General features: G+C 39.8%; 1 protein-coding gene across 1 annotated transcript in view; it reads right to left on the bottom strand.

Annotated features, from left to right (window-relative positions):
- NIPAL2 (NIPA-like domain containing 2) overlaps positions 1 to 24,226 on the bottom strand; it is a 112,570-nt gene that overhangs the window by 18,981 nt on the left and 69,363 nt on the right. The window contains exons 5-6 of the mRNA XM_011952726.1: positions 12,048 to 12,169; positions 1,584 to 1,680 (exon numbers count right to left, since the gene is read on the bottom strand). Coding sequence (XP_011808116.1) covers positions 1,584 to 1,680; positions 12,048 to 12,169 — 219 coding nt within the window. The remainder of the gene's footprint in view (positions 1 to 1,583; positions 1,681 to 12,047; positions 12,170 to 24,226) is intronic.

The following is a 24,226-nucleotide window of genomic DNA, read 5'->3' as shown; positions in this document are numbered from 1 at the left end:
AGGATAAATTACCCCTTTTGTCTCATTTAATATCTTCTGCCTTAATTTTCATTTAGTAATATCATGACCTGCTTTGTTTTACTTTCAACCTCATTTATTTTGTTTTAGATGAAAATTTATGCATGTAGCCAAAACACTTTGCAACCTGCAAGGGCCAATCAGAAAGGGTGCTGGCCCTGGCACTGCTGGAAGAGGGTCCTGGAGGGCTCCTGTCTTAGTACTTATGACAGGGCTGGAGTTGAGAGGAGGAGATCTTAGGGGAAGGAAGCATGGTGGCTGCTATTCTAATAACCCTTACAGCTGTACTAGTGCAAATTGGCTGAATCCAACTTCAGAATCATTTTCAAAATCAATCTGGAAGTTTCCCTGACATCCAATTTTAGAATGTTTCTTTTTTCTTTTTTTTACTAGGTAAACGTATTCCATTTACATTTATTATCATAACTGCTACACATTATCTTAATTCTGTTATCTTACATTCCTATTTAAAGTTGGCTTCATTTTCATGATTTTCCTATATAAGGTACATTTTGTTTCTTAGTTGTCTGCTTTTGTTTTCCCTATTTGGTAATTTGGAAAGAAACAAATATAAAGTTCTCTTTCTGTTCTCTTGATCTACAGCATACCTGAATATAGCACAGAGTACATTTGTTTCTCTAAGTAACTATCAAAAACACAAATTTACTAGTACAAAGGAGAGAACTAGTTGATGAGATGGGAACATGAAAACCCAGCAGCTCATTAACATGGAGGCTACACGCTGCCCCAGGGGTAGGAGTACGGCCTTCCAAGTCATGGCAAACAGCACGCGATGCGTGGGCCATCTGACTGGCAAAGAGGAAATGAAGGAAGATTTACAAATACATTTTTATAAAGGGAATTTCCTAAATGATTAGTGAGATCTCTTAGTGTTGGTATATATGAGTGAGAGTGTGTGTGTGTAGGGGTGGGGGAAAGAGAGAGAGAGAAAGAGAGAAAGGGGCAGGGACAGAGAGACAGAAAGAGACAGAAAAGGAGAAGGGAGTGAAGATACATTAAAAAATACATAGTGGGCTTATCTAAGCACTATTTTCATCTCTAACAAGGTGCCTCTGGAAAAACAGGGTAAATAGGTTGGTAAACAATGAATGCAAGAAATGTGGTATTTAAGAAAATCATACTGCTTACATCTACATTTCCTATTAGTCATATTACAAAGTTTTTAAAGAAAATATTAATAGTATAGGTCTTGCTAACCAATTCCTGACACAAGAGTTTCAATTGAGATCATTAATTTGTTTCTCTTTTAAGATTTTCAATTACTTATCAACAAAATATCTTTGAATTGTCAGGGAGCAAATAAAGTTATCAAGAAGCAAAAAATCCTTAAATGTATTTGTAAAAGAATTAAATATCTAACCAACTGCAGTAATGGACAGGCAATGTATAATTTTTATAATTTAGACTCAGTTTCTTCCTGTAGATCAGAGCTGAAAAATATAAACAATGAGAAAGGAGTAGAATGCTTAAGTATTTTCCTTCAAACCTCATTTATGACTCAGCACAGTTCAATTAAAGAGTAAGAAAACAAAATACGACTTTACCTAGAAGTGCCACCAGGGTTAGCAGAATCACCATGTGCTTCATTCCTTTTCTTTTGTAGAAATACAGGAGAATGCAGAAAATTAATATTTCTAAAATCTAGAAATGAAAAAGATGAAAAAGAGTAAGTTATTCTACACAAAGTCTTCAAAATGTCACACTTCTCATTTTGATTTTTGCAGCAGTTCTCATATGAGAGTTGAGGGTGACTGAGGTTCTTAGGGACGACACCGGAGAGCAGCATAAGCACCTCGGCCATCCGGACCCGGAGCTCGAACACCCCTCTCCGCCAGTGATGACCAATCTAGATCTCCAGTCCTAACCTCCCTGGGAGTTCAGCCTCATTTCCCCAAGTATCTATGGGACATTTCCATATGCATGTTTAATAGACATGCCACAGTAATGTGGGTAACACTTCCCACTTGATTCTCTACCTTCCCAGCTTGTTCCTTCAGGGCCTTTGCCCTCCAGTTAGTAGCATTCCCACACTCCCTGTTGCACAAACCCCAAACCCCTCCCTTTCCCTCACTCCCTGCCTTCCTCTCTAGACAGCTGCATTTGCTTCTAACTCATCTCTGATTTTACTCTTGCCTCTCTATAATCCAGCCATTCCACAGCCAGAGGAATCATTTAAAAACACAATTTGGATAATGAAATATTTTATTCATGGAGAACATATATGATACACATCAAAGGGATTTAGATAATATGACAGACACTCACAGATTCTCTATCCAAACTAACAAACAGAACCTACTGACACCTCTGAAGTTGCTCATGTGCCCCTCTCCAGCTGCACTCCCCTCCTCCTTCAACCTCCCCAGGAATCACTACGCTGAAAATTTGTGTTTATTATTCACTTTCTTTATAGTTTATCGCATTTCTATGTGTCCCTAAATGGTACCCAGTTTATTTTTGCACATTTGGACTTTATACAAGTGGACTCACACTTGCTTTCACTTGTTTGCTTTTTTTCGCCATGTATTATATTTGTGACATTCTTCCAGGATGATGCATGTAGTAAAAATATAAACTAGAACCATTCATTCCTTTGCTGAAACCTCCTGTGGTTTCCTACCACATTTAGAATAAAATCCAAACTCCCTTCTGTATCACAAAGTTTTAAGCAACTCCCTGGACCTCACTTTGTACCACTCACTCTTGGATGGTCCACTCTGTGCCAGCCTCATGGCAATTTTTAAAAATTCTTTTTTTTTTCCTAGTTCTTTGCCATCTTCAGATTGCTCCTGCCTGTGGGCCTTTGCACTAACTGTTCACTCTGCCTGGAATGCTCTTTCACTGATCTTTGCACAATGGCTCCTCCAAGTCACTCAGCTCACAGGTCAAATGCCACCTCTCTGAGAGTTCTTCTCTGACTCTTCTGATCTAACGGAGCCACTCATTATCCTGTCACACCCCCAGCTTCAGGTCGCTGTGGAGCATTTTGCCATCATCATTTCTTGTTCATATGTTTATGTGTTTCTTGTCTGTCTTCCCTACTGGAATGCCAGCCCTAGAACAGGAATCTTACCCACTCTTTTTGCCACTCACTATCTGGTGCCTGGCACACAGTTGGTCACTCAATGAGTACTGATGGAATTAATGAGTAAATCACACCTCAAATTTATTATGAATAAGTCACCAAAAAAGACCTAATGTCTGAAAAAGTGACTGTTCAATAAATATTAATTGACTAAAAGTCTAAAATGTTCCTGTCCTTAAGAACTTTAGTGTAATTTTGAGTTCTCAGTTTTACTTTTGTTTTAACTTTTTTTTTTTTTTGGAGATGGAGTCTCACTCTGTTGCCCAGACTAGAGTGTAATGGCTCGATCTCGGATCACTTAAACCTCTGCCTCTTGGGTTCAAGTGATTCTCTTGCCTCAGCCTCCCAAGTAGCTGGGATTATGGGTGCCTGCCACCACACCCGGCTAATTTTTGTATTTTTAGTAGAGACAGGGTTTTGCCATGTTGGCCAGGTTGGTCTTGAACTCCTGACCTCAAGTGATCCACCTGCCTCAGCTTCCCAAAGTGCTGGGATTGTAGGCATGAGACACCGCGCCCAGGCCAGGCTATTATTTTTGACGAGATGGTATTCTTGGGCTGAATTCGTAAGTGTGAATGTTTACTCTTCTAACAGCACAGTACCTGTTTTTTTTCTCTTTTTTTTAACCACAGGAGTTAGGGACTTCACTATTTATAGGAATGCATTCTACCTACAACGCCTTCTCTAAATCAACTTAAATTTGTTTCCATTCAAGGATTTGCTTGTGGGTTTGTTTTTTTCTCTAATCCTTTGTGGGCATGGGAAACAGCAGGCCCTTATCTTCCCCATTAAAAAACCTTTTCATCTAATATGGAAGATGAAATCATCCCTTTGTCTTTTCTTCTCCTGGTAAATTAAAGCAATTATTTTAACTGTTTCTTACGGGACTTATTTGCCAGACCTTTAATTTAATTGAGTAGTGCTCAAAAGCTATTAAACTTGTATCTCTTTGCCTTCCCTAAAATGGCCATCAAAACATTGGATGTCCTAATTTCTGTGCATTTCGCCAATTGTTAACAGAAATATCCCTCTGGGCCTGGTCTCACCTCCACCACGGGCTTCCATTTCTCACATGAGACAATTATAGACAGTTTACAGCAGCGTTTGAGCCTCTGTATTTGTTGTGGGAGAAAAGAAAGCTCTTCCTGCGTTAACACACAGAGCCTGTTAGGTAAATCGATTATCATGCTGATTATTAATTTTTGCAGGTATTTGTTATCAGTTCTAGAAACCATGTATGACTTTTTTCATGTGTGGGCAAATTCCATCTCTGTGGCTTCAGATAAATAAAACATGAGTTCTCATTATTCACAGAATAACTATAGTTGCCCTGGTTCTGCCTTGTGGCAAGAAGTCACACAGCTCCTAGGAATAAAATATTAAAGCAATATGAATTAATGCTGATTTTTTTTCTAGCAACATTTTTTTTTCTCCCTGAAAACATCAATATTAAAGAAGCTGTGATTTCTGCAGCTTGTGGTGCCCCAGGAAGAGGCTGCATTATTGATTGCAATCTCACAGGTTAGAAAAAGTAACAGCATTTACTGAGTCCCCCTCACCCGTGCGCTGTTCTCAGAGCTTCCTGTTACGAATTCATTGAATCCTCAAAATCACTTAGGAGGTAGGTGCTATCATCGGTTTACAGGTGAGAAAACTGAGGCTCAGAGGGGCAAAATGATGCAGCTCTGATAGGCAGCATGATGGCCCCATAGGATTCCCTGGTCTAATCTCCAGAAGCTGTGAAGATGTTACTTTACATAGCAAAGGGGTTTTGTATTAGGTTGGTGGGTTGGTGCAATTCTTCCTTCCTTTGTTTTCTGTACTAGATCAGAGGAAAAGTTCCTGGGCCTTGTACCTGTGAGGTTTCCATTTAATGTAAGCCTTGAAGGAAAAACAGACAATTTTCAATTTTTCCCACTGAAAATAATCAATGGGAAAAACCTCAATTACTTTTGCACCAACCTAATACAAAGAGCACTGGCAGCTGAAGGGGCGTGTGGCAAAAGAGACAGACAAAATTTTAGCACTGGATGCCCCACTGCCAGTACCAATATCTGAGCCCGATTTGACCTCATCTTGCCTCACCAAGTTCTCAAACGCATAGCCTGTGGCCATAGCATATGGCTTCTCTGTCCAAAAGAAATGAGCTCTGCAAAGTTTCTCTCTAAGGCCATATTTAGACAAAGATCTGATCCTTGGTGGTCAGTTTATTAATTCTGCAGAGAGGCATTGAGTGAGGTGTATTGGCATGTGCACCCCAGAAGTGAACAAACTGGTTTTGAGTTTTGGCTTTATCACTTAGTACTTATGTGACCTTAAACAAGTTCCTGGGCCTTCCCCACCTCAACTTCCCCATCCATTAAACGCAGAGGATAACAGTGTCCCATGTATAGGGCCAGTGTGCAGGTAAAGAGCAGAATGTAATCTGAGCTAGACGTAGGGCTCAGCCACTCAGAGAGTGGCTGCTGCTACCAAAGAGGTGGACTCTTGTGTGGATGCACAAGTGCTATTTGCATTCAGACAATAAAGCAAATAACATCATGCCATAGATATTGATGTCCTATAAAAACATACAGTTTTCTCCCTTAGGTTTCTAATACTCGATGGTGGATTTTGTCGCAGTTTTGCCAGAAAGGCTGGCTTAATAATCAGGTTTAGGGTACAGGATGACACCAAATGTCAGGCTTGGCCCCAGCATCTGCTGATTTAATTTTTTTGTCTGAGAGAAAATGAGCAATGTGCAGATTATTTTGTGAAGGATTTTATGTTCACAAAAGAGGTTTCCATTTGAATAGTCTTTTGGAAAATCTGGGTGAGCAAAATAGCCATGACCAAGCCTGCCAAAGAACATGAAGTAATTGAGAATTAGGGCTGCATTTTCTAACGTGGTTTTTGCAGAACACGTTTGCTCAAAGGTATTACTCAACAAAAGGTCCTTCCAAGAAAAGGGCCTCATGGTCAAAGTAGCCTGGGGCATGTAGGACGAACAAAATCAAACCTTTCTCATTCTTACAGGATTTCTGGCTTTTAACATGCTAACAGAGATGATGAATTTCTCAGACAGGCCATGTTATGCAGAATTTTCCTCACCTAGTTTGACCTTGAAAATCCCACTCCTCTTTGTGTTTTGGCAATGATCGGGATTGTCCGTCTGCGGCAGACAGGCTGGGAAAGGCTGTTTTAGTGGGTGAGTGGAGGGCACTTTATTCTTCTCTGGGGGGTATACACTGGGCTTCTCAAATCTTCCCTCCTTTCTTTTCTGTACCAGATCAGAGGAAAAGCTACTGAACCTTGTCCCTGTGAGGCTTCCATTTAATGTAAGCCTTGAAGGAAAAACAGACATCTGTCTGGGGCACGCAAACACGCAAAACAAGGGGTTGATGTGAGCCAGTGGGTGCTGCAATATTTTAATTCCTTTTGTGAGAAATATAAAAGGTATTCAGGCTTATAAATATTTTAGAAGTTATTTGATCAGTCCCGAAAGCCAATTCAGGTGCTCTTATTTATACTTGGTATAATACATAGAGTTAGATGAATGATATGTCAAAGAATAGTCTTAATTACTGTAATTATTATCTTTGCAGTCAGGGCTTGCAGAAAAGCATAGAATTTGCCATATCTGAGGATTAAATATTACTTAGGTGTTTAACAGATTCAAACCAAATTTCAGCTCACAATCTTAGTATAAAATGCATCACTTCTAGAGTCTTTAGAGATGCAATTATATAATGGATTAAATTACAAATGAATATAATATAGATCTATTCCCCTTAGGGTCTAATGCCAACAGTGTTATTCAAAAGTAATTTTATTAAAGGTTTATTTTATGCTATGTTATAAATACCTGAAATTATTTACATTTTTCTCTGTGGCATTTACTTTCAAATATACTTTCTTTATCTTAATATGATTTTTTAGATATATGGGTTTCTCCCAGAACTGTAAAATTCCTGCTACGGGAATTCCTGTCTCTAAACTTGGTGTCTAATCAACACTTAATGGATGAGTGAATAAATGGATGAATAAATTTATTTTAAGAGTTGATTTTGGAAAAATGGCAAACTGCAACTCATCTCAGTACTTTTTATGGAAATACACAGTTTAATAAAAAGTAGTTTGGATCTCTTCAAATGTTTTCTCTGGTATTAAAACAATACAAGATATAGCATCATTAAACAATACTGTTTATTCCAGGAAATAAGTCTTGATGCATCTTTAATATACAAAGGATTTAACTCATGCCATTAATTTTCTGGTTTCAGGCTATGTGACCCTTTTCTTAACTAGATGAAGAATTTATTTTGCCTGCAGGCAAAGAGTAATAATTTGTTGGTAGGTAAAGAGTAATAATTTGGTAGGCAAAGAGTAATAATTTGTTGGTAGGCAAAGAGTAATAATAATAATAATTTGGTAGGCAAAGAGTAATAATTTGTTGGTAGGCAAAGAGTAATAATTTGTTGGTAGGGCTTCAAGGCTGGACTATCATGAAATTTTCTGTAAAGTATAAAAGACAGTAAATCACAGAGATCTAGTGCTTATCATTGACTGACAAAAGCTGTGATAATTAAAGAACTGAGTGCGGCATAGAAGTAGGAAGATAATGGGGCAGAGGGGTTGACACAAAGTATGACAGACCCGAGGAAGGCGATCTGAGTTGGGAAGCCCAATCTTTTTTTTTTTTTTTTTTTTTTTTTTGAGGCGGAGTCTTGCTCTGTCACCCGGGCTGGAGTGCGGTGGCCGGATCTCAGCTCACTGCAAGCTCCGCCTCCCGGGTTTACGCCATTCTCCTGCCTCAGCCACCTCGCGCGGCTAGTTTTTTGTATTTTTAGTAGAGACAGGGTTTCACCGTGTTAGCCGGGATGGTCTCGATCTCCTGACCTCGTGATCCGCCCGTCTCGGCCTCCCAAAGTGCTGGGATTACAGGCTTGAGCCACCGCGCCCGGCCCGGGAAGCCCAATCTTAAAGGCTGAAGGAAGGCAGGGGTGAGGGAAGAGCTAGGAAGTGACAGCACTAGGGTAGAAATAAGGCCTATGAAAATAGATTTTGGGGCCATAACGTATGAGGATCAGGGATTTAAATAGGCAGGGCACTGTGACTGATGGCCTGATTGATTCATTGATCAACCAGTACTAGTTCATGTCCTGAAGAAGTGCAGGGTCTTCTGAAATAAGACAGGCAGGTAAATAGATAAAGAGGTCCAATCTGAGCCATGCCGATGAGGGTAAGTTTTCAGGGGTCATAAGGAGATGGGGCTGTGGGTCAAAGGAGGTAGGGGAGGCAGACAGGTACAACAGCGCTGCCTTATATGGGCGGAGGGGGCTCACTGGTCAGATTTATTAGGAGGAGCTTGTTTATTAGGAGGAGCTTGTACCAGTGTTGATGAACAACAGGGGAGGCAGCCTTGTTAAGAGCCTGCTGACACAGTTCAAACAAGAGATGGTGGAAGCCTGAGTTAATGCAACAGGAATGGGAATGTGAAAAAGGGGTCAAGTTCAAGAGACTTTACATTTCCAAAAGGATCAGGGGTAGGAGTGAGGAATGAGGGTGGAGGAGAAGTCATGTGTAGTTTAGGTTTCCAGTAAGGGAGGCTGACATGGAAGAGAAGAGAGAGTCTGGGAGAGAAGATAGTTTGTTTTTTGATATGTTACAATTGAGGAGACGATGGGACGCCCAGGCAGGGATGAGTAATATGTGGACAGATGACAATATAGATCTGGAGCCCAGGAGGTGCCTGGGAAGGAGAGGTAGGTCTGGATTAAGAAGTCTTTAAAAAGGGTGCTGGTGGGTGGGCAATGGGATTCTTTTAGAAGACCTTGGAAGAGTGTGCAGCATCAATAGAAGTGAGGCAGAGGAAGAGGAGGTGCTCAAGAGTCTGGCACGGATTAGTTAGAGAGGAAGAAGAGAAACAGGGAAAACATTTGGAGGAAGCGAGGAGGAGAGAGGTTCTAGAAGATGATGGGCCAGGGAGTAAATGCTGCATAAGGTTCGAGAAGAATCAGGATCAAAAAAAGCAATTCCTTTGGCAATTCATGGAGAGGGATTTACTTCTCCAGACTTCTCCTACACCCTAATTCGGCACTCCTAGTCCCCTTCCCGTTGGGAATGTAAAGCCTCTAGAACTTGGCCCTTTTCTACATTCCCATTCCCATCGCATTAATTCAGGCTTCCATCATCTCTTGCTTAGACTGTGTCAGCAGCATCTTAACAAGGCTGCCTCTCCTTTCTGTTAATCATCAACACTGTGGCTACAAGCTCCTCCTAATAAACAAATCTGACCAGTGAGCCCCCTCCAGCCACATAATGCAGGCTATTGTATCTGTCTGCTGTTCCCTCTACTGGCAAAATCCCCTACCTCCTTTGACCCACAGACCCATCCACAGATTGATATGATTGAAGAGTCAGTGGGAGCTGAGGAAGTGGACAGGGCCAGCAAGAGTAGACTATTTGCAGACATTCTTGGTAGTAAATGGCAGGAGTGAAATTGGGCAGTTTTTTTAAAAGGGTGTGTAGTGTATGAGAATTTTTTTTAAAATAGAGAAACCTAAGTATCTTTGGAGGGCAAGAGAAAGGAGTAGAAAAGGAAATGAAAGTGAAAAGATCTGTAGATATTTGTGTTCTAGTGGTCAGAATACATATCAGAAATGGTAGGATATGTAGAATTCTTGTCATACACACTAGGAACTGCTTCAGTCGTGTACTTAGAGCAAATTTAATCAGTAGACACATCCCTGTAAATGCCAATGTCACACTTTTCAATACTAGGCATATAAAGTGGGATCATACTATTTTACCTGTTTTAATGGCAGAAGGTTAGACCAGTTAGCGTTTGAGGTCACTTCTAATCCTAATAGTGTATAATTCTGTGTGCTTGGATTATTTTTTTTTCTCTTTGTCTTGAGACAGGGTCTCACTGTGTCACCCAGGCTGGAGTGCACAGCTGCAATCATGGCTCACTGCACCCTTGACCTCCTGGGTTCAAGATCCTCTCATCTCAACTCCCAGTAGCTGGGACTGCAGGTGCATACCACCATGCCTGGTTAGTTTTTAAAATTATTTATAGAGATGAGGTCTTGCCATGTTGCCAGACTGGTCTCAAACTCCTGGGCTCAAGCAATTTTCCCACCTTGGCTTCTTGAACTGTTGGGTTACAGACATACGCCACCATGCCCAGCCTGATTCTTTTTATTGTTTTCACAACTATTTTACCAAACTAGTTCTTGGTTAAATGCTCAGCTAGACTATCCCAGCTTTCTTCTTATTACCTACCCTACCTAGAATATTATTATTCCCCAATCTGTACCAACTTCTGTGACAAGTTGCATATCAACCCTTTTGATCATATTCTCTTTATACCTACAGATACAGCCACTGCATCAAGCGAGATAACCCAGTTAACGCCTTCATATTTCTCTATCAGCTCATTTCATTCTTTTTATTTTTTTGAGACAAAGTTTCGCTCTTGTCACCCAGGCTGGAGTGCAATGGCACCATCTTGGCTCATTGCAACCTCCACCTCCCAGGTTCAAGCGATTCTCCTGCCTCAGCCTCCCAAGTAGCTCGGTTTACAGGTGTGTACTACCACTCCTGCTAATCTTTGTATTTTTAGTAGAGATGGGGTTTCACCATGTTGGCCAGGCTGGTTTCGAACTCCTGACCTCAAGTGATCTGCCCTCCTCGGCCTCCAAAAGTGCTGGGATTAAAGGCGCGAGCCACTGTGCCCAGCCTCATTTGATTCTTTTACACATCTGTTGGCATTGTAGCACTGTTGTGTGCTCCTCTCAGATAATCTGTGGCATTGATCTCAACAAGGACTTTAAAAAAATTAATAAATCACTTTAATCTTTTTCACTGGAAAAATTAAAGATATAAAATTTAAAGCATAATAAAAGAAATATACAAGTTTAAATATTTTGTATTGGTTGACAGTACTAATGGGAATATAAATGAATATGGAAATTCTGGAGGGCAGTTTGTCTACATCTATCAAGTTTTTTAAAAAAATTATTATACTTTATGTTCTGGGATACATGTGCCAAATGTGCAGTTTTGTTACATGGGTATACACATGCCATGGTGATTTGCTGTACCCATCAACCCATCACCTACATTACATATTTCTCCTAATGCTATCCCTCATGCTCATCATCACTGGCCATTAGAGAAATGCAAATCAAAACCACAATGAGATACCATCTCACGCCAGTTAGAATGGTGATCATCAAAAAGTCAGGAAACAATAGATGCTGGAGAGGATGTGGAAAAATAGGAACACTGTTGGTGGGAGTGTAAATTAGTTCAACCATTGTGGAAGACAATGTGGCGATTCTTCAAGGATCTAGAACTAGAAATACCTTTTGACCCAGCAATCCCATTACTGGGTATTTATCCAAAGGATTATAAATCATTCTACTATAAAGACACATGCACACATATGTTTATTGCGGCACTATTCACAATAGCAAAGACTTGGAACCAACCCAAATATCCATCAACGATAGACTGGATTAAGAAAATGTGGCACATATCTATCATGGAATACTATGCAGCCATAAAAAACAAGGACTTTTTTGAAGAGAACCCCTATTTTGAATAAAGTTCAGTAAAGCAAAATGTGTCCTCAAGTATTGTCCCTTCAACTTGGAAGGGAATGTTTTGTTTTACTCTGAGTTATCCTAAAACATGTTGCTTTGGAACTTGCTGGATTAATTGATGTGGAAATTGTTCCAGGAAAGGATACCTGGGAAACTAAGGGTGCTTCTATTGCTGACTTAGTATTTCAAATACTTTGGTGTCGGTCAAATACATTTAGATTTTAATAAGATATTAGTGCTGGTAAGGAAAAGGTTATGTTCTCTAATATCTGCATGTACTAGTGGTCTGGATAATACAGATTTGGGGATAGTAAAATATTTAGAATTCTTACCACATAGATCAGGAACTGCCATCCGACAAAGTAATACTGCACTGTTCTTGCTGAGATTGCCTGAGTTATATTTGGAGCAAAGTTCACCAGTAAATATGTTCCTGCAAATGCCAATGTCATACCTTTAAATAAAATTGAAAAGAAAAACCAGATTGAAACCAACCTAAAGCTTTTTGTTGACGCAGACAATGCCTAGAGACTGAGCATTACTTGTAAACTTGCCAGTCGCCCCTCCCTATTATACTCTGTTTCATCAAACCATCCCTGGATAGCATCCACATTCACCTGAAGGCATTCCCTTTACAGGGGAATAGAGCTGGGGGATGGATGGGGTAGGACATAACCTCCAATTTTTCTCTGTTGTTCTGGACGACTCCCGGCCTCTTCAGGGAAGCTTTTCCCAGTGATCGGGAAGATCAGTATATGTGCTATGAAGATGTGAAAACACATCCTAAGCTGACCGTTTCCTCGTGGGCCAGTAAGTGCATGATGGATCTAGACATGTCTAGATCTGTCTAGATCTAGATGGCACAGTCCAGAGGACAGGGAAATCCATCACGTGATGATCTGCTCTATGCTCACTCATCCCTGGAGACTTCAACACACTCAGGTGATTTAATAATTTGAAACTCTGGTAATGAGCATCTTTAATCACTGCCATTTATTGGATTCGTTTTAGCAGCAATAACAAAGGTGAACGCTGGCTTTGCTATAGGAATTTAATTAATCCAGCCTAGAATATAGAATTCCAAGGTTAGCTTAATAAAATAAAATAGAAACCACGTCAAAAACCTATGTAAGGAGTGTGTTACTGCCATCGGTTTAGCATTACTTAAAATGACAGAAGAGGGGTTAGGGGGTGAGGCCACCGAAGAAGGGGTGAAGGGAGGACTTGCCTTTTCAAATAATGTTGAAAAGTGCTTATTTATATATAATTAGCAGCCTGAAAAAAACCCTGATATAAGTAGTGTATTTTAGATAGCACACTTGAAAACATAATTCAACTTGTTTCATCTCTGAGGTCAGTGCTATTGTGGATATAATTTATAACCAACATTGACTCCAACCTGAAACAATTTGGTTTGTCTACAAAGTCTCACAATTTGAAGGCACCAATTTCCTGTTCCTCTTATGCAAATGACTTAGGTTTTGAACTCTAGTTCCTGGAAACAAATAGCATTTGATTTTTCGCAAAACCTAGACAACAGCAAATCAGGGTATTGTAGAAGCTACAAGGAAGTTTCCTCTAATGTAACGATTTATTCTGTAATACTTTGTGAAGACAGTTTATATGCAATCTTTAAAGCTATTTTGAATGAGAACTTTAGAAACAAAAAACAATATACATTATTAAACACTGTAATAAAAGCAAATAATAAAACCATATGTAAGAACTTGGGAGAAAATTATTCATCAGTCATGTCTTTTCTTTGGAAAAAAATTACATAATTGTTCAAAAGTAGGTCCCTAGGAGGAAGAGATTTAAAAAAACTGTTTTCTAAACTTGGTATGATAAAGTAGCGTAAATCCATTTAATATACTTTAAAATGTCTCAGATACTTGTGTTTCTTTTGTGAAATCCAAATTTCTAGTTATATCAATTTCCTCCATCAGATACTTCTTTATCTCTACTAATAGTATCTAGTTTCTATTAACTTTCTTGTATTTAAATTTAGTTTCGAGTAGGCAACACATGTATATGGCAAAATTCCAACAATACACAAGGTGGACTGGTGAAAAGTTAAATCTCATACACCCTGATGGTTCACTAGTTTTCCTCCTCAAAGTCACTACCACCACTAGTTCTAGTTCTTGGGGTTTTCTTTTCAGAGATGTTTTATGCATGTGTGTATAAGTGTGCATGAGTTTTTTTTTTTTTACATAAATAATTGCATATTATATAAGCTTTTCTGTATCTTGCTTTTTTTTTCTATTTAGAACATTTTGGAGGATACTTCACATCAATATATGCAGGGTGGTGTCATTCTTTTTAAGTCTTCTGGTATTCTATCGCACAGAGGTAGTATTGTTTACTGAATAACTTTCCAATATTGTCCCTGTTTCACATCCCGACATATCCCTCCCTACTTCACATCCACATCTGCATTTGCCTTCCATGACTGTCCCTATCAATGTATATCTTCATTGCATTTCTTTTTAAAAATTTTTAATTTTTGTGGGTACATAGGAAGTGTATATATTTATGGGGTATATTTCATTGCATTTCAAAACTTTTAAAAAATATAAAATGGCTGATGCTTTTACAGTTATTCTTTCCTTCCTTCCTTCCTTCCTTCCTTCCTTCCTTCCTTCCTTCCTTCCTTCCTTCCTTCCTTCCTTCTTTCCTTGTTTCTTTCTCTCTTTCTTTCTCAGCTTACTGCAACCTCTGTCTCCTGGGCTCAAGTGATTCTCCTATCTCAGCCTCCCGAGTAGCTGGGACTACAAGCACATGTCACCACACCCAGCTAATTTTTGTATTTTTAGTAGAGATGGGGATTCACCATGGTGGCCTGGGTGGTCTCGAACACTTGACCCCAGGTGATCTGACCGCCTCTGCCTCCCAAAGTTCTGGGATTACAGGAGTGAGCCACCATGCCCGGCTGCAATTGTACTTTCTAAGTTCCTTTCACATATATTATTTCATTTGGGCCTCACATCACTGTGCATCTGCTAAGTAACTTTATGGCAATTCAGCAGGTCACACATTCTTTCTTCTTAATAATTTTTATTTCAGCTATCTGCAATAATTACAAAGGCAGTTCTGGACAACTGCCACCAGTTGTATGCTGGTTTATTTGGCATCATTTATATTTATGTGATCTACTGTTCCCTTTATGAGTTATATGCACATTTTTCGTGTTAGTCATTTGCACTTCCTTAAATAAATTCCTTTTAAATTTATTTATATTCCACTTTTTTCTAAAAGTGATATGAAATATCAGTTCCTGCTATTTTTATTTCAGTAAAGTTACATATATTCCTTCTTTTGAAAGACACAGATTTCTGACTGAGGAAACTTGTTAGTTTACCTTCTGCTGGCCTGTTTGCCGAAAGGAGTAATCTGGACATGTAAGATCCTCTGAAAAGTCTGCTGCCAGAAGTCTCAGAGCTCTCTTGTATGTTATTTATTTCTTTTCTCCTGTTGCTTTTAGGATTCTTTATCCTTGACCTTTGGGAGTGTGATGATTAAATGCCTTGGGGTAGTCTTCTTTGGGTTGAATCTGCTCAGTGTTCTATAACCTTCTTGTATATAAATATTGATGTCTTTCTCTAGGTTTGAGAAGTTCTCTATTATTATCCCTTTGTATAAACTTTCTAATCCTCTCTTCCTCTACCTCCTCTTTAAGGCCAATAAATCTTAGATTTGTTCTTTTGAGGCTATTTTCTAGATCTTGTAAGTGTGTTCCGTTCCTTTTTATTCTTTTTTTTTTTTGGTCTCCTCTGACTGTATTTTCAAATAGCCTGTTTTCAAGCTCACTAATTCTTCTCCTTGATCATTTCTGCTGTTAAGAGACTCTGATGCATTCTTTGGTATGTCAGTTGCATTTTCCAACTCCAGAATATCTGCTTGATTCTTTTGAATTTTAAAAATTTCTTTGTTAAATTTATCTGATAGGATTCTGAATTCCTTGTCTGCGTTATCTTGAATTTATTTGAATTTCCTCAAAACAGCTATTTGAATTCTCTATCTGAAAGATTACATAACCCTGCCTCTCCGGGATTGGCCCCTAGTGCCTTATTTCATTTGTTTGGTGAGGTCATGTTTTCCTGAATGGTCTTGATGCTTGTGAATGTTTGTCAGTGTCTTGGCATTGAGGAGTTAGATATTTATTGTAGTCTTTGCAGTCAGGGCTTGTCTGTACCCTCCTTCTTTGGAAGGCTTTTTGGGTATTTTAATGAACTTGGGTGTTGTGATCTAAGTTTTTGGTCACTGTGGCCATATCTACATTAGGGGGCACTCCAAGCCCAGTAATGTTGTAGTTCTTGCATATTTGTAGAGGTACCATATTGGTGGTCTTGGATAAGATCTGGATGAATTATCTGGATTAACAGGAGAAGACTCTTGTTCTCTTCTCTTACTTTCTCCCAAACAATCTCTCTCTCTCTCCCTGTATGTATGTATGTGTGTGTGTATGTGTGTGTGTGTGTGTGTGTGTCCTGAACTGCCTGGAGCTGGGGGCGAGGGGTGGAATGACATAAGCACCCCTGTGGCCACTCCCACTGGGACTGCACTAGGTCAGACCTGAAGCCAGCACAGCACTGGATCTTGCTCAAGGCCTGCTCTATCCACTGCCTGGCTACCACCTATGTTTGCTCAAGGTCCTAGGGCTCTACAATCAGCAGGTGGCAAAGCCAGCCAGGCTTGTATCCTTCCCTTCAGGGTGACAAGTTCCCCTAGGCCCCGGGTGGGTCTGGAGATGCTGTCCAGGAGCCAGGCCTGGAGTCAGAAACCTTAGAAATTTACCTGGTGTTTTATTCTACTGCAGCTAGGTTGGCACCAAAACCACAAGACAAAGTCCTTTCTACTTGTCCCTACCCTTTCCCCAGGCAGAGGAGTCTTTCCTCTGTCCACCACCCTCAGGTACTGCCAATAGTCACATAAGGCCCAAAGGCTCTTCAGTCAGCTTATGGTGAATGCTGCCAGGCCTGGCACTACCCTTCAGGGAAGTGGGCTCTCCTGTGGTTCAGGGTAGGTCTAGAAATGTCATCCAAGAGCCAAGACCTGGAATCAGGGACCCCAAGAGCCCTCTTGGCACCCTACCCCGCTGTGGCCAAGCTGGTACTTAAGCTGCGGGACAAAATCCTTTTTATTTGTTCATCTCCTTTTCTTAAGCAGAAGGAGTCCTTCCCCACAGCCACCAGAGCTGTGAATATGCTCGGCCACACCTGAAACTAATACATCTCTGAGTCTCACCCAAGGCTCATGGTGAGTACTGTCTGGCTGCCACTGCTGATTATTCAGGGCCCAAATACTCTTTAGTCAGCAGGTGATGAATCTTGACAGGGCTAGGTCCTTCCCTTCAAGGCAGTGGCTTCTTTTCTGGCCCAGGGTGTGCCAAGAAATGTCATCCAGGAGCTAGGGCCTGGAATGGGGACCTCAGGACTCTGCCTGATGCCCTATCCTGCTGTGGCTGAGCTGGTGTCCAAGTTGCAAGACAAAGTTCTCTTTATTCTCTCTCCTCTCCTCAAGTGGAAGAAAGGAGGCTCTCCCAGAGCTATGAGCTGTGCTGCCTGGGGCTGGGGGAGGAGTGGCGTCTGCACTCCCTTGGCTTCCCAGCTGTTGTCTCACTGGATCATATGCCCCTCAAGTCCACTGGTTCTAATCCTAGCACAGCACCAGGACTTGCCTAGGAGTTGCAGTTCTTGTGGCCATGCAGCCTTTCAAGTTTATTTAGCACCCCAGAGAAATTTTAGCCTGCGGTGGCAAGGCTTGCCAAAACTCTAGTTCACACCTCTGGGGTGGTTGATTCCTCTCTGGATAGAGCTGGTCTAAATGCTCCCTCTGTGGCCGTCAGCTGAGCTCTAGTCAGTGTTGGCAGCATTGAGTTCCAGCTCAAAGTCCCATAATCACTGTGCTCTTCTTCTCCAAGTGCGCAGATTCTCTGTGCCACTTGGCTACTGCTGGCGGATGTGGGAGAGGTGGTGTTGGTGATTCGAGACTGTCCTTCCTACCCTCTTCAGTGCCTCTTTCAGCAATATGAAGTTAACACCAGGTACTGTGATTGCTCACCTGAGTTTTGGTTCTTATGAAGGTGCTTTTTTGTGTTTAGATAGTTGAAAATGTGGTGTTCCTACAGGCAGGACGATTGGTAGAGGCTTCTATTCAGCCATCTTGCTCCACCTCCTTTGTCTGGACATGTAATATCCAAAAGGAAGCAGGGTATCACCAACATGTTCCTCACCCCGGGAAATGTTATATTTTAGGTCAAGACTTGGATCCCAGGAGTCTAATCCAAGCTGAAACTGCCCTCATAAAATTCACATTTCAATGCTACTTGCTACCTGGAAGAGCTTAGGCAAGTTATTTACTCCATTGTGACTCAGTTTCCTCATCTCTAGGTACAAATTAAGTCATCATACTTGCAAAATTCCAGGAATTTGGCTCTGCAAGAGGCCAGTCTAGGGAACTGAATATGCTTCAAAGCTCACTGAGAGGCCTGATGTGACAGCGGATCCTGGATAGATCCATCTCAGGATGCTGACTGCCTGCCATGAGCCAATGGCCATCTGAGTTAAGCTTAAAAATTAGTCCAAAATTGTATCTCTAATATTATAGCCTTGGGATGATCAGGGACCATCACTGGGGTTGTCTCTAAGGAGTTAACCCAATTTGATAATGGAAGGAATGAGCAGGAAGGAATTGGCTGGTGTTTTCTGAATGCCTAGCAAAGACTTCTCGCTGTTGGTTTTCAAAGAAAACAGAAAGAAGGACATGGCATAACTAACAGACATAACAAAGAAGAAGAAAAAAATAGCAGTCCTATGTTTGCTACCCACAGCTAGCCTCAGGAAACTGGTGCATAGAGTCCCAAGATCTGGATATTGGAGGGGACATAAAACAGCAGCCAGACAGCTGTGGGTAAGCTGCAGGTAAGAGGCAATGTCTAGATGCTAGATGCTACCCACAATACAGGCATGGGATGCCATCCTCTGTCCTCATGCCCAAACCTGCAGCAAATACATTTTTCTCATCAAATACAACTCAAGTCACTTAGAAGTCTATAATGGTCTGTTGGGAATTTTAGATTTAGCTTGATAACATACACAAATATTAAAAAAAAAACCTCTCCCTATAAACTTGATATTTGTGCAAAACAGGTAAACAAGCAAATCTCTGCCTTTTATAATAGATACACTAGTTATACTGGGAGGGCATATGCCAAGGGAACGTAATCTTTTTTGTTTTAAATAGAGACACAGTCTCACTCTGTTGCCCATGCTGGAGTACAGTGATGCAATCATAGCTCACGGCAGCCTCGAATTTCTGGGCTCAAGTGATCCTTTCATTTTGGCCTCCTGAGTAGCTGGAACTATAGGCATGTGCCACCATGACTGGCTACTTTTTTAATTTTAAGTTTTGTAGAGATAGGGTCTGGCCATTTTGCCCAGGCTGGTCTCGAACTCCTGGTCTCAAGTGATCCTCCCACCTTGGCCTCCTAAAGTGCTGGAATTGCATGTGTGAGCCACTATGCCCAGCCAGTAATAATTTTTTTTAGGTGTTGTTCTTAAAATTATTGAGTTCATAGATGCGTATGGCTGACATGAGAGTTATGGTATAATCAGCATCATGCTAAAATGTGATAATAATGATAACTATAATAGTAATAACTAATACTTGTAAGCACAGTTCTAAATGCTTTGTACATAACTAATTTAATCCTTCCAACAAATCTGTGAAAATGATTTACCCTTGTGTTATTATACTGTTACAACTTTTACTATACATAGGTTGTATAGTATATGACATATAATATGAATACTATATAATGTATACTCTTAAACTGTTACCATCTACATTTGACAAATGAGGAAACTGAGCCACAGAAGAAATAGTTATTTTGCCTGGGATTTTCCAGCTAAGAAGAGGAGAGCTGGGATTGGAACCTAGGTAGTCTATTTTCTTAACTATTATACTCCACTGCCTCTTATTTGCCTTAAGAATCAAGGCCACTGAATGGACAGCTCAGGGCTGTCATTTACATTGAAGCCTGTATGAGTGGCACCCCTGTACAGAGCACAACCTGAGGCCGTATGCAGCATCCTCACTGGGGATAAAAGAAATTGGTTGCTCCCGGCAAAGGTCCCTGGGGCCCTTGACTGGTCTCAGGTAATTTTTCTGGCCCTAAATTCCTTTAGAAGAGTATTCCCAAACTGGTATTCCCTGGAACCAGTTTCGTAAGACAGATGCTCCACCAAAAAAGGTCCCAAGGCAAATGTATTTGAGAAGAGGTGAATTAAACAAACTTAAATCATTCTTTTACTGGAAAACCTCTCCGATCCTAATGTATTAGCATTCACTGTAAATCTCCCAGAGGAGGATATGGTTGTCATATTTTCTAAACATATTTGACTATTTATATTGCACTGAAATAGTGTTTTGGGGGAATATTTTATATTTTGGGAAATACTTGACATTTAACTGGATCCAGCTGTGAGCATGCCTTTGTTTCAGGAGGCTACTAGTGTTCTGTTGCAAAAGTCTTCTATAGATACCTGTGCACCAAGAATGTGGTTGGAGGAAAACACCCCCGAATCAGGCTCCTTCTGAAGCTTCTGTTCACTGGTACCTCTAACCTGTGGAGTCCCTCACCTGTGCAAGTCTTGGAATCTAAGATCTACTTGCACAGTTCTTCCACAACTGATATCCTGGTTCCCAAGCTCCTCTCTCCCTGAACTAAAACCTGAAATCTTCTTGAATTTTGTCCACTCTCCAGCTGGATGCTACTTAATATTAACTGCCCATTTGCTGACTTCTGGAATCTGGTCTGACCTGACTTTTAGGAGCCTTAAGAGTTTTTCTTACTCAGCTAACCTGATTGCAACCAAGATTGCAGTCTAATCCCTTTGGTTCCTGCAATATGTCTCCTGGTCAGTGGGAGTCCAGTTATTGCTTTTGTGGGATAACAGGAGTTAAAGAATAAATTGGACTCCTTAACATCAAACCATTTGGGAATACCCTCCCATAAGTACAATCTCTCTGGATTCCTCAGGCTTATGGTAGCAAAACCTTGAAGAAGCCCTCAATTGAAAATCTCAATGATGTGGTGAATTCAAGTAGTCCATCAGAAAGGCTCCCATTCTTGAGGCAGCTCTGCAACCATAACAGTCAATCTGTCTTCTCAACCAGAGACAATGGGGCATTTAGCTAGTTTAGTATTCTAGACACTGGCTCCAAATCAAGCTGACCTCTGGTGTGGGAAATGGAAGGAAGGAAATAGCCCTCCTCTCACTATTAATCTCATCATATTCTATTTAGGGAAACCTTTTCTAGGTGACTTGAAGTAATCAAATTGCTGGTCTCTGGAAATTGCTGATGAGTTGACTGTCATTTTTATTTCTATGATGACTCTATCTTGTCTTAAATCAACTGGGATCTCACAGATGATTTGGTGCTTTTGATGTCTAAGGGAGAAGCGGGAAGAAAAGCCTTTAGTTTTCAGCTGATTGAAGGGGAGAGAAATCTGGTGCTTTTACTTTTTAAAGGAAAAATAATCATTAAAATAATTAATCCACTAAGAATCAGAGCACAGTCCAAAACCTGTCACTGACTTAATAATACTTGGCGATTGCTTTCAGACATAGCTTTGTGAGGTCATTTTTTGAGACTAGTGGTGAAAAGCTTCATAGTCACAGAGTAACATTTGGCAATAAATTAGTTCAGCTTGTTTCCACATGGTCCCGAAATCTTCATTTGTTCCATCATGAAAAACAAACTTCCATTTGCTTGAAACAGGGAAAAATAAATGATTTTCCTTTACACATTTTGATAATTTAATTTTTAGCATGTTCATATGCTAATCTTTAAAAAACACCACTAACTACTCTTTTCCCTGTTTGGTTTTAGTCCCTAGGAAGTAAAAGATGCTTTTTTTTTTTTGCTTTTAACAGGAAAAGCTACATTTTCTCAAGGCAACGGCAACAAAGGCTCAGAGCAAATACATGTGACTTGACACATTTCTGAGAGGGGTTGGGGAAAAGTCCTTCCTTGGACTTCCCTAGGTATGAAGTGGGTTGCTACATCTCAGATAATGATAATCTTAGGATATCACTTGTTGGAGGCAAGGGTATAGAATAGGTGACTCAACCCTTTTTTCATTCCTAGGACACTAGATTAAAGGCAAAAATTGGTTATGTTTAACTATGGTATGAAATAAATATGACTTACGAGTTACATGGCCCTACTCCAAAAGCATTAAGTTAGGTAGGAAAAAACAAAACAAAGCACCCAATCAGAGTTGTGGGAAAGGTTACCTGGATTCCTAAAGTTGGCAAAAATGTCCTAATCAAGGTTTCCTCTGATTAATTAGTAGAGTACAGTGGTGGGTGGTGGTGGTAGTAGTAATAATGACAATTATAGCTAATATTATTGAACACATTATGTGATAGGCTCTGTTGTAAGAGTTTTACATATATGAACTCATTTAATCCTGTGAGGTATATAATATTATCTTTATTTTAAAGATTAGAAAATTGAAGCTTAAAAAGCTTATTTATGTAACTTTGCAAAGGTTACATAAGGTTCCTCCAGTGTGGCCTTAAAAAAGAAAAAAGAGAAGGGTTAGGTTATATAAGGTTACATAACAGCTTTCTGATACTAAAGACTCACCCTAACTTTATACTATAGCTATACCAGATTGCCATTGTTAGGATACTGGTCTATCATGTACTAGTTATATGACCTTGGGCAGGTTACTTAACCTTTCTAAGTATCAGATTTTGCTTCTGTAAATGGATTGTTCCTACATTCAAATGAGATAATCCATGCAAAACACTTAACATAGTATTTGGCAAGAGTAAATGTTTAATAAATGTTAGCTGCTTTTAAAAGATGAGGAAGTAGGCCAGGCATGATAGTTCACACCTGTAATCCTAGCACTTTGGGAGGCACTGGTGTGTGGATCATGAGGTCAGGAGTTTGAGACAAGCCTGGATAACATGGTGAAACCCTGTCTCTCTAAAAATACAAAAATTAGTCGGGCATGGTGGCATGTGCCTGTAATCCCAGCTACTTGGGAGTCTGAGGCAGGAGAATTGCTTAAACCCAGGAGGTGGAGGTTGCAGTAAGCTGAGATCACGCCACTACACTCCAGCCTGGGCAAAAGAGCAAGACTCTATCTCAAAAGAAAAAAAAAAGGTGAGGAATTAGCAAAGAATCCCAAATAATTACTTAAAAGTTTTATTTTGTTAGTTTGTTTTCTTGATATGTATGTGTGTGTGTGTGTGTGTGTGTATTTCCCCTTCCTTATATTGCATTTTTAGTACTACCTTTTAGGAATCTCTCAGCAATGAAAGTGGTAATAGAAATTATGACAATTATATTGACAAAGCTTTGCATTTTTCAAAGTACTTATACATGAATTAATTAATTTGATCTTCAAAACTATCTTATATATTTGTCAGAAAAGTGAGGCTTAGAGAAGTTAAGTAATACTAGGTTGCCCGTACAGTTGATAGCCAGAGTTGAATCCAGATCTGAAGTTATGAGAGTCAGTTTAATTTAGATCCTTTAATGTTGAGAGCTGGTTTATTGCTTCTGGTAATGTTTAGTTGATAATGCGCTCTCTGAGTATATAATAAAATAAATTGTACATATTGATATTTTTATTTCTTCCTTTCCATAGTTACAACTTACATTTACTTTTTTCCTAAGCCTTACAGGCAAGAGTTATGGTGGAGTATGAAATAGAAATTTACTTTACCTTTTCGTACCTTTGTTAACATTTCTCATGTTATTCCCTCTGTATGTCCTCCTCCAAATTATTGGATGTAGCCTATGCCTGTCCTGCCCAGCTGTCAGAACCAATTCAAATGTTATCTCTGCTGTAAAAAATTCTCTCTGATCTTCTCTCAGCTAGAGAAGAACAGAGCTAAACCTGAGTATTTTGTCCCCTAGGGGACATTTCAGAATGTTTGGAGACATTTTTGGTTGTCATAACTGAGTGGGAGGATGTTAGAGGGATCTAGTGGGTAAAGGTCAGGAGGGATCTTAAAGATCTTACAGTGCACAGGGCAGCCCCTACAATGAAGAATGATCTGGCCCAAAATCTCAGCAGTGCTAATTCAGAAACACTTCTAAACTAAAGACTCATGGCATTATGGCACATATTCTTTTCTACTTAAAAAAACTTATTTATGAATATATTTTATCATGGACTATAAATTATTTCAGGACAGGGATTCTGTCTTAATCATCCTTTTATCACTAATATTCAAGATTAGTTTGCAAATCCCCCTTTATATCTGCATTCTGTCATTAAATACCTTAGGTTAATTTCATCATTATTCAACCATTAACTATAAAAGATGACAGATATTAGATAAAAGGATTGAAAGTTCCCTTAAGTCACTTGATAAATGAGAAAAATAATGTATCTAGGAACTAATTTTTAGTTTATAAAACTCAGGTATTGGTCATTTTTTTTCACCTTTTTTCTTTCTTTTTTTAAATTATACTTTAA

The sequence above is a fragment of the Colobus angolensis genome, unplaced genomic scaffold, assembly GCF_000951035.1.
Source record: "Colobus angolensis palliatus isolate OR3802 unplaced genomic scaffold, Cang.pa_1.0 Scaffold349, whole genome shotgun sequence".
NCBI lineage: Eukaryota > Metazoa > Chordata > Mammalia > Primates > Cercopithecidae > Colobus > Colobus angolensis.
Note: the sequence above shows the minus strand (reverse complement) of the source record. Positions and strands in the feature narration are given on the sequence as shown.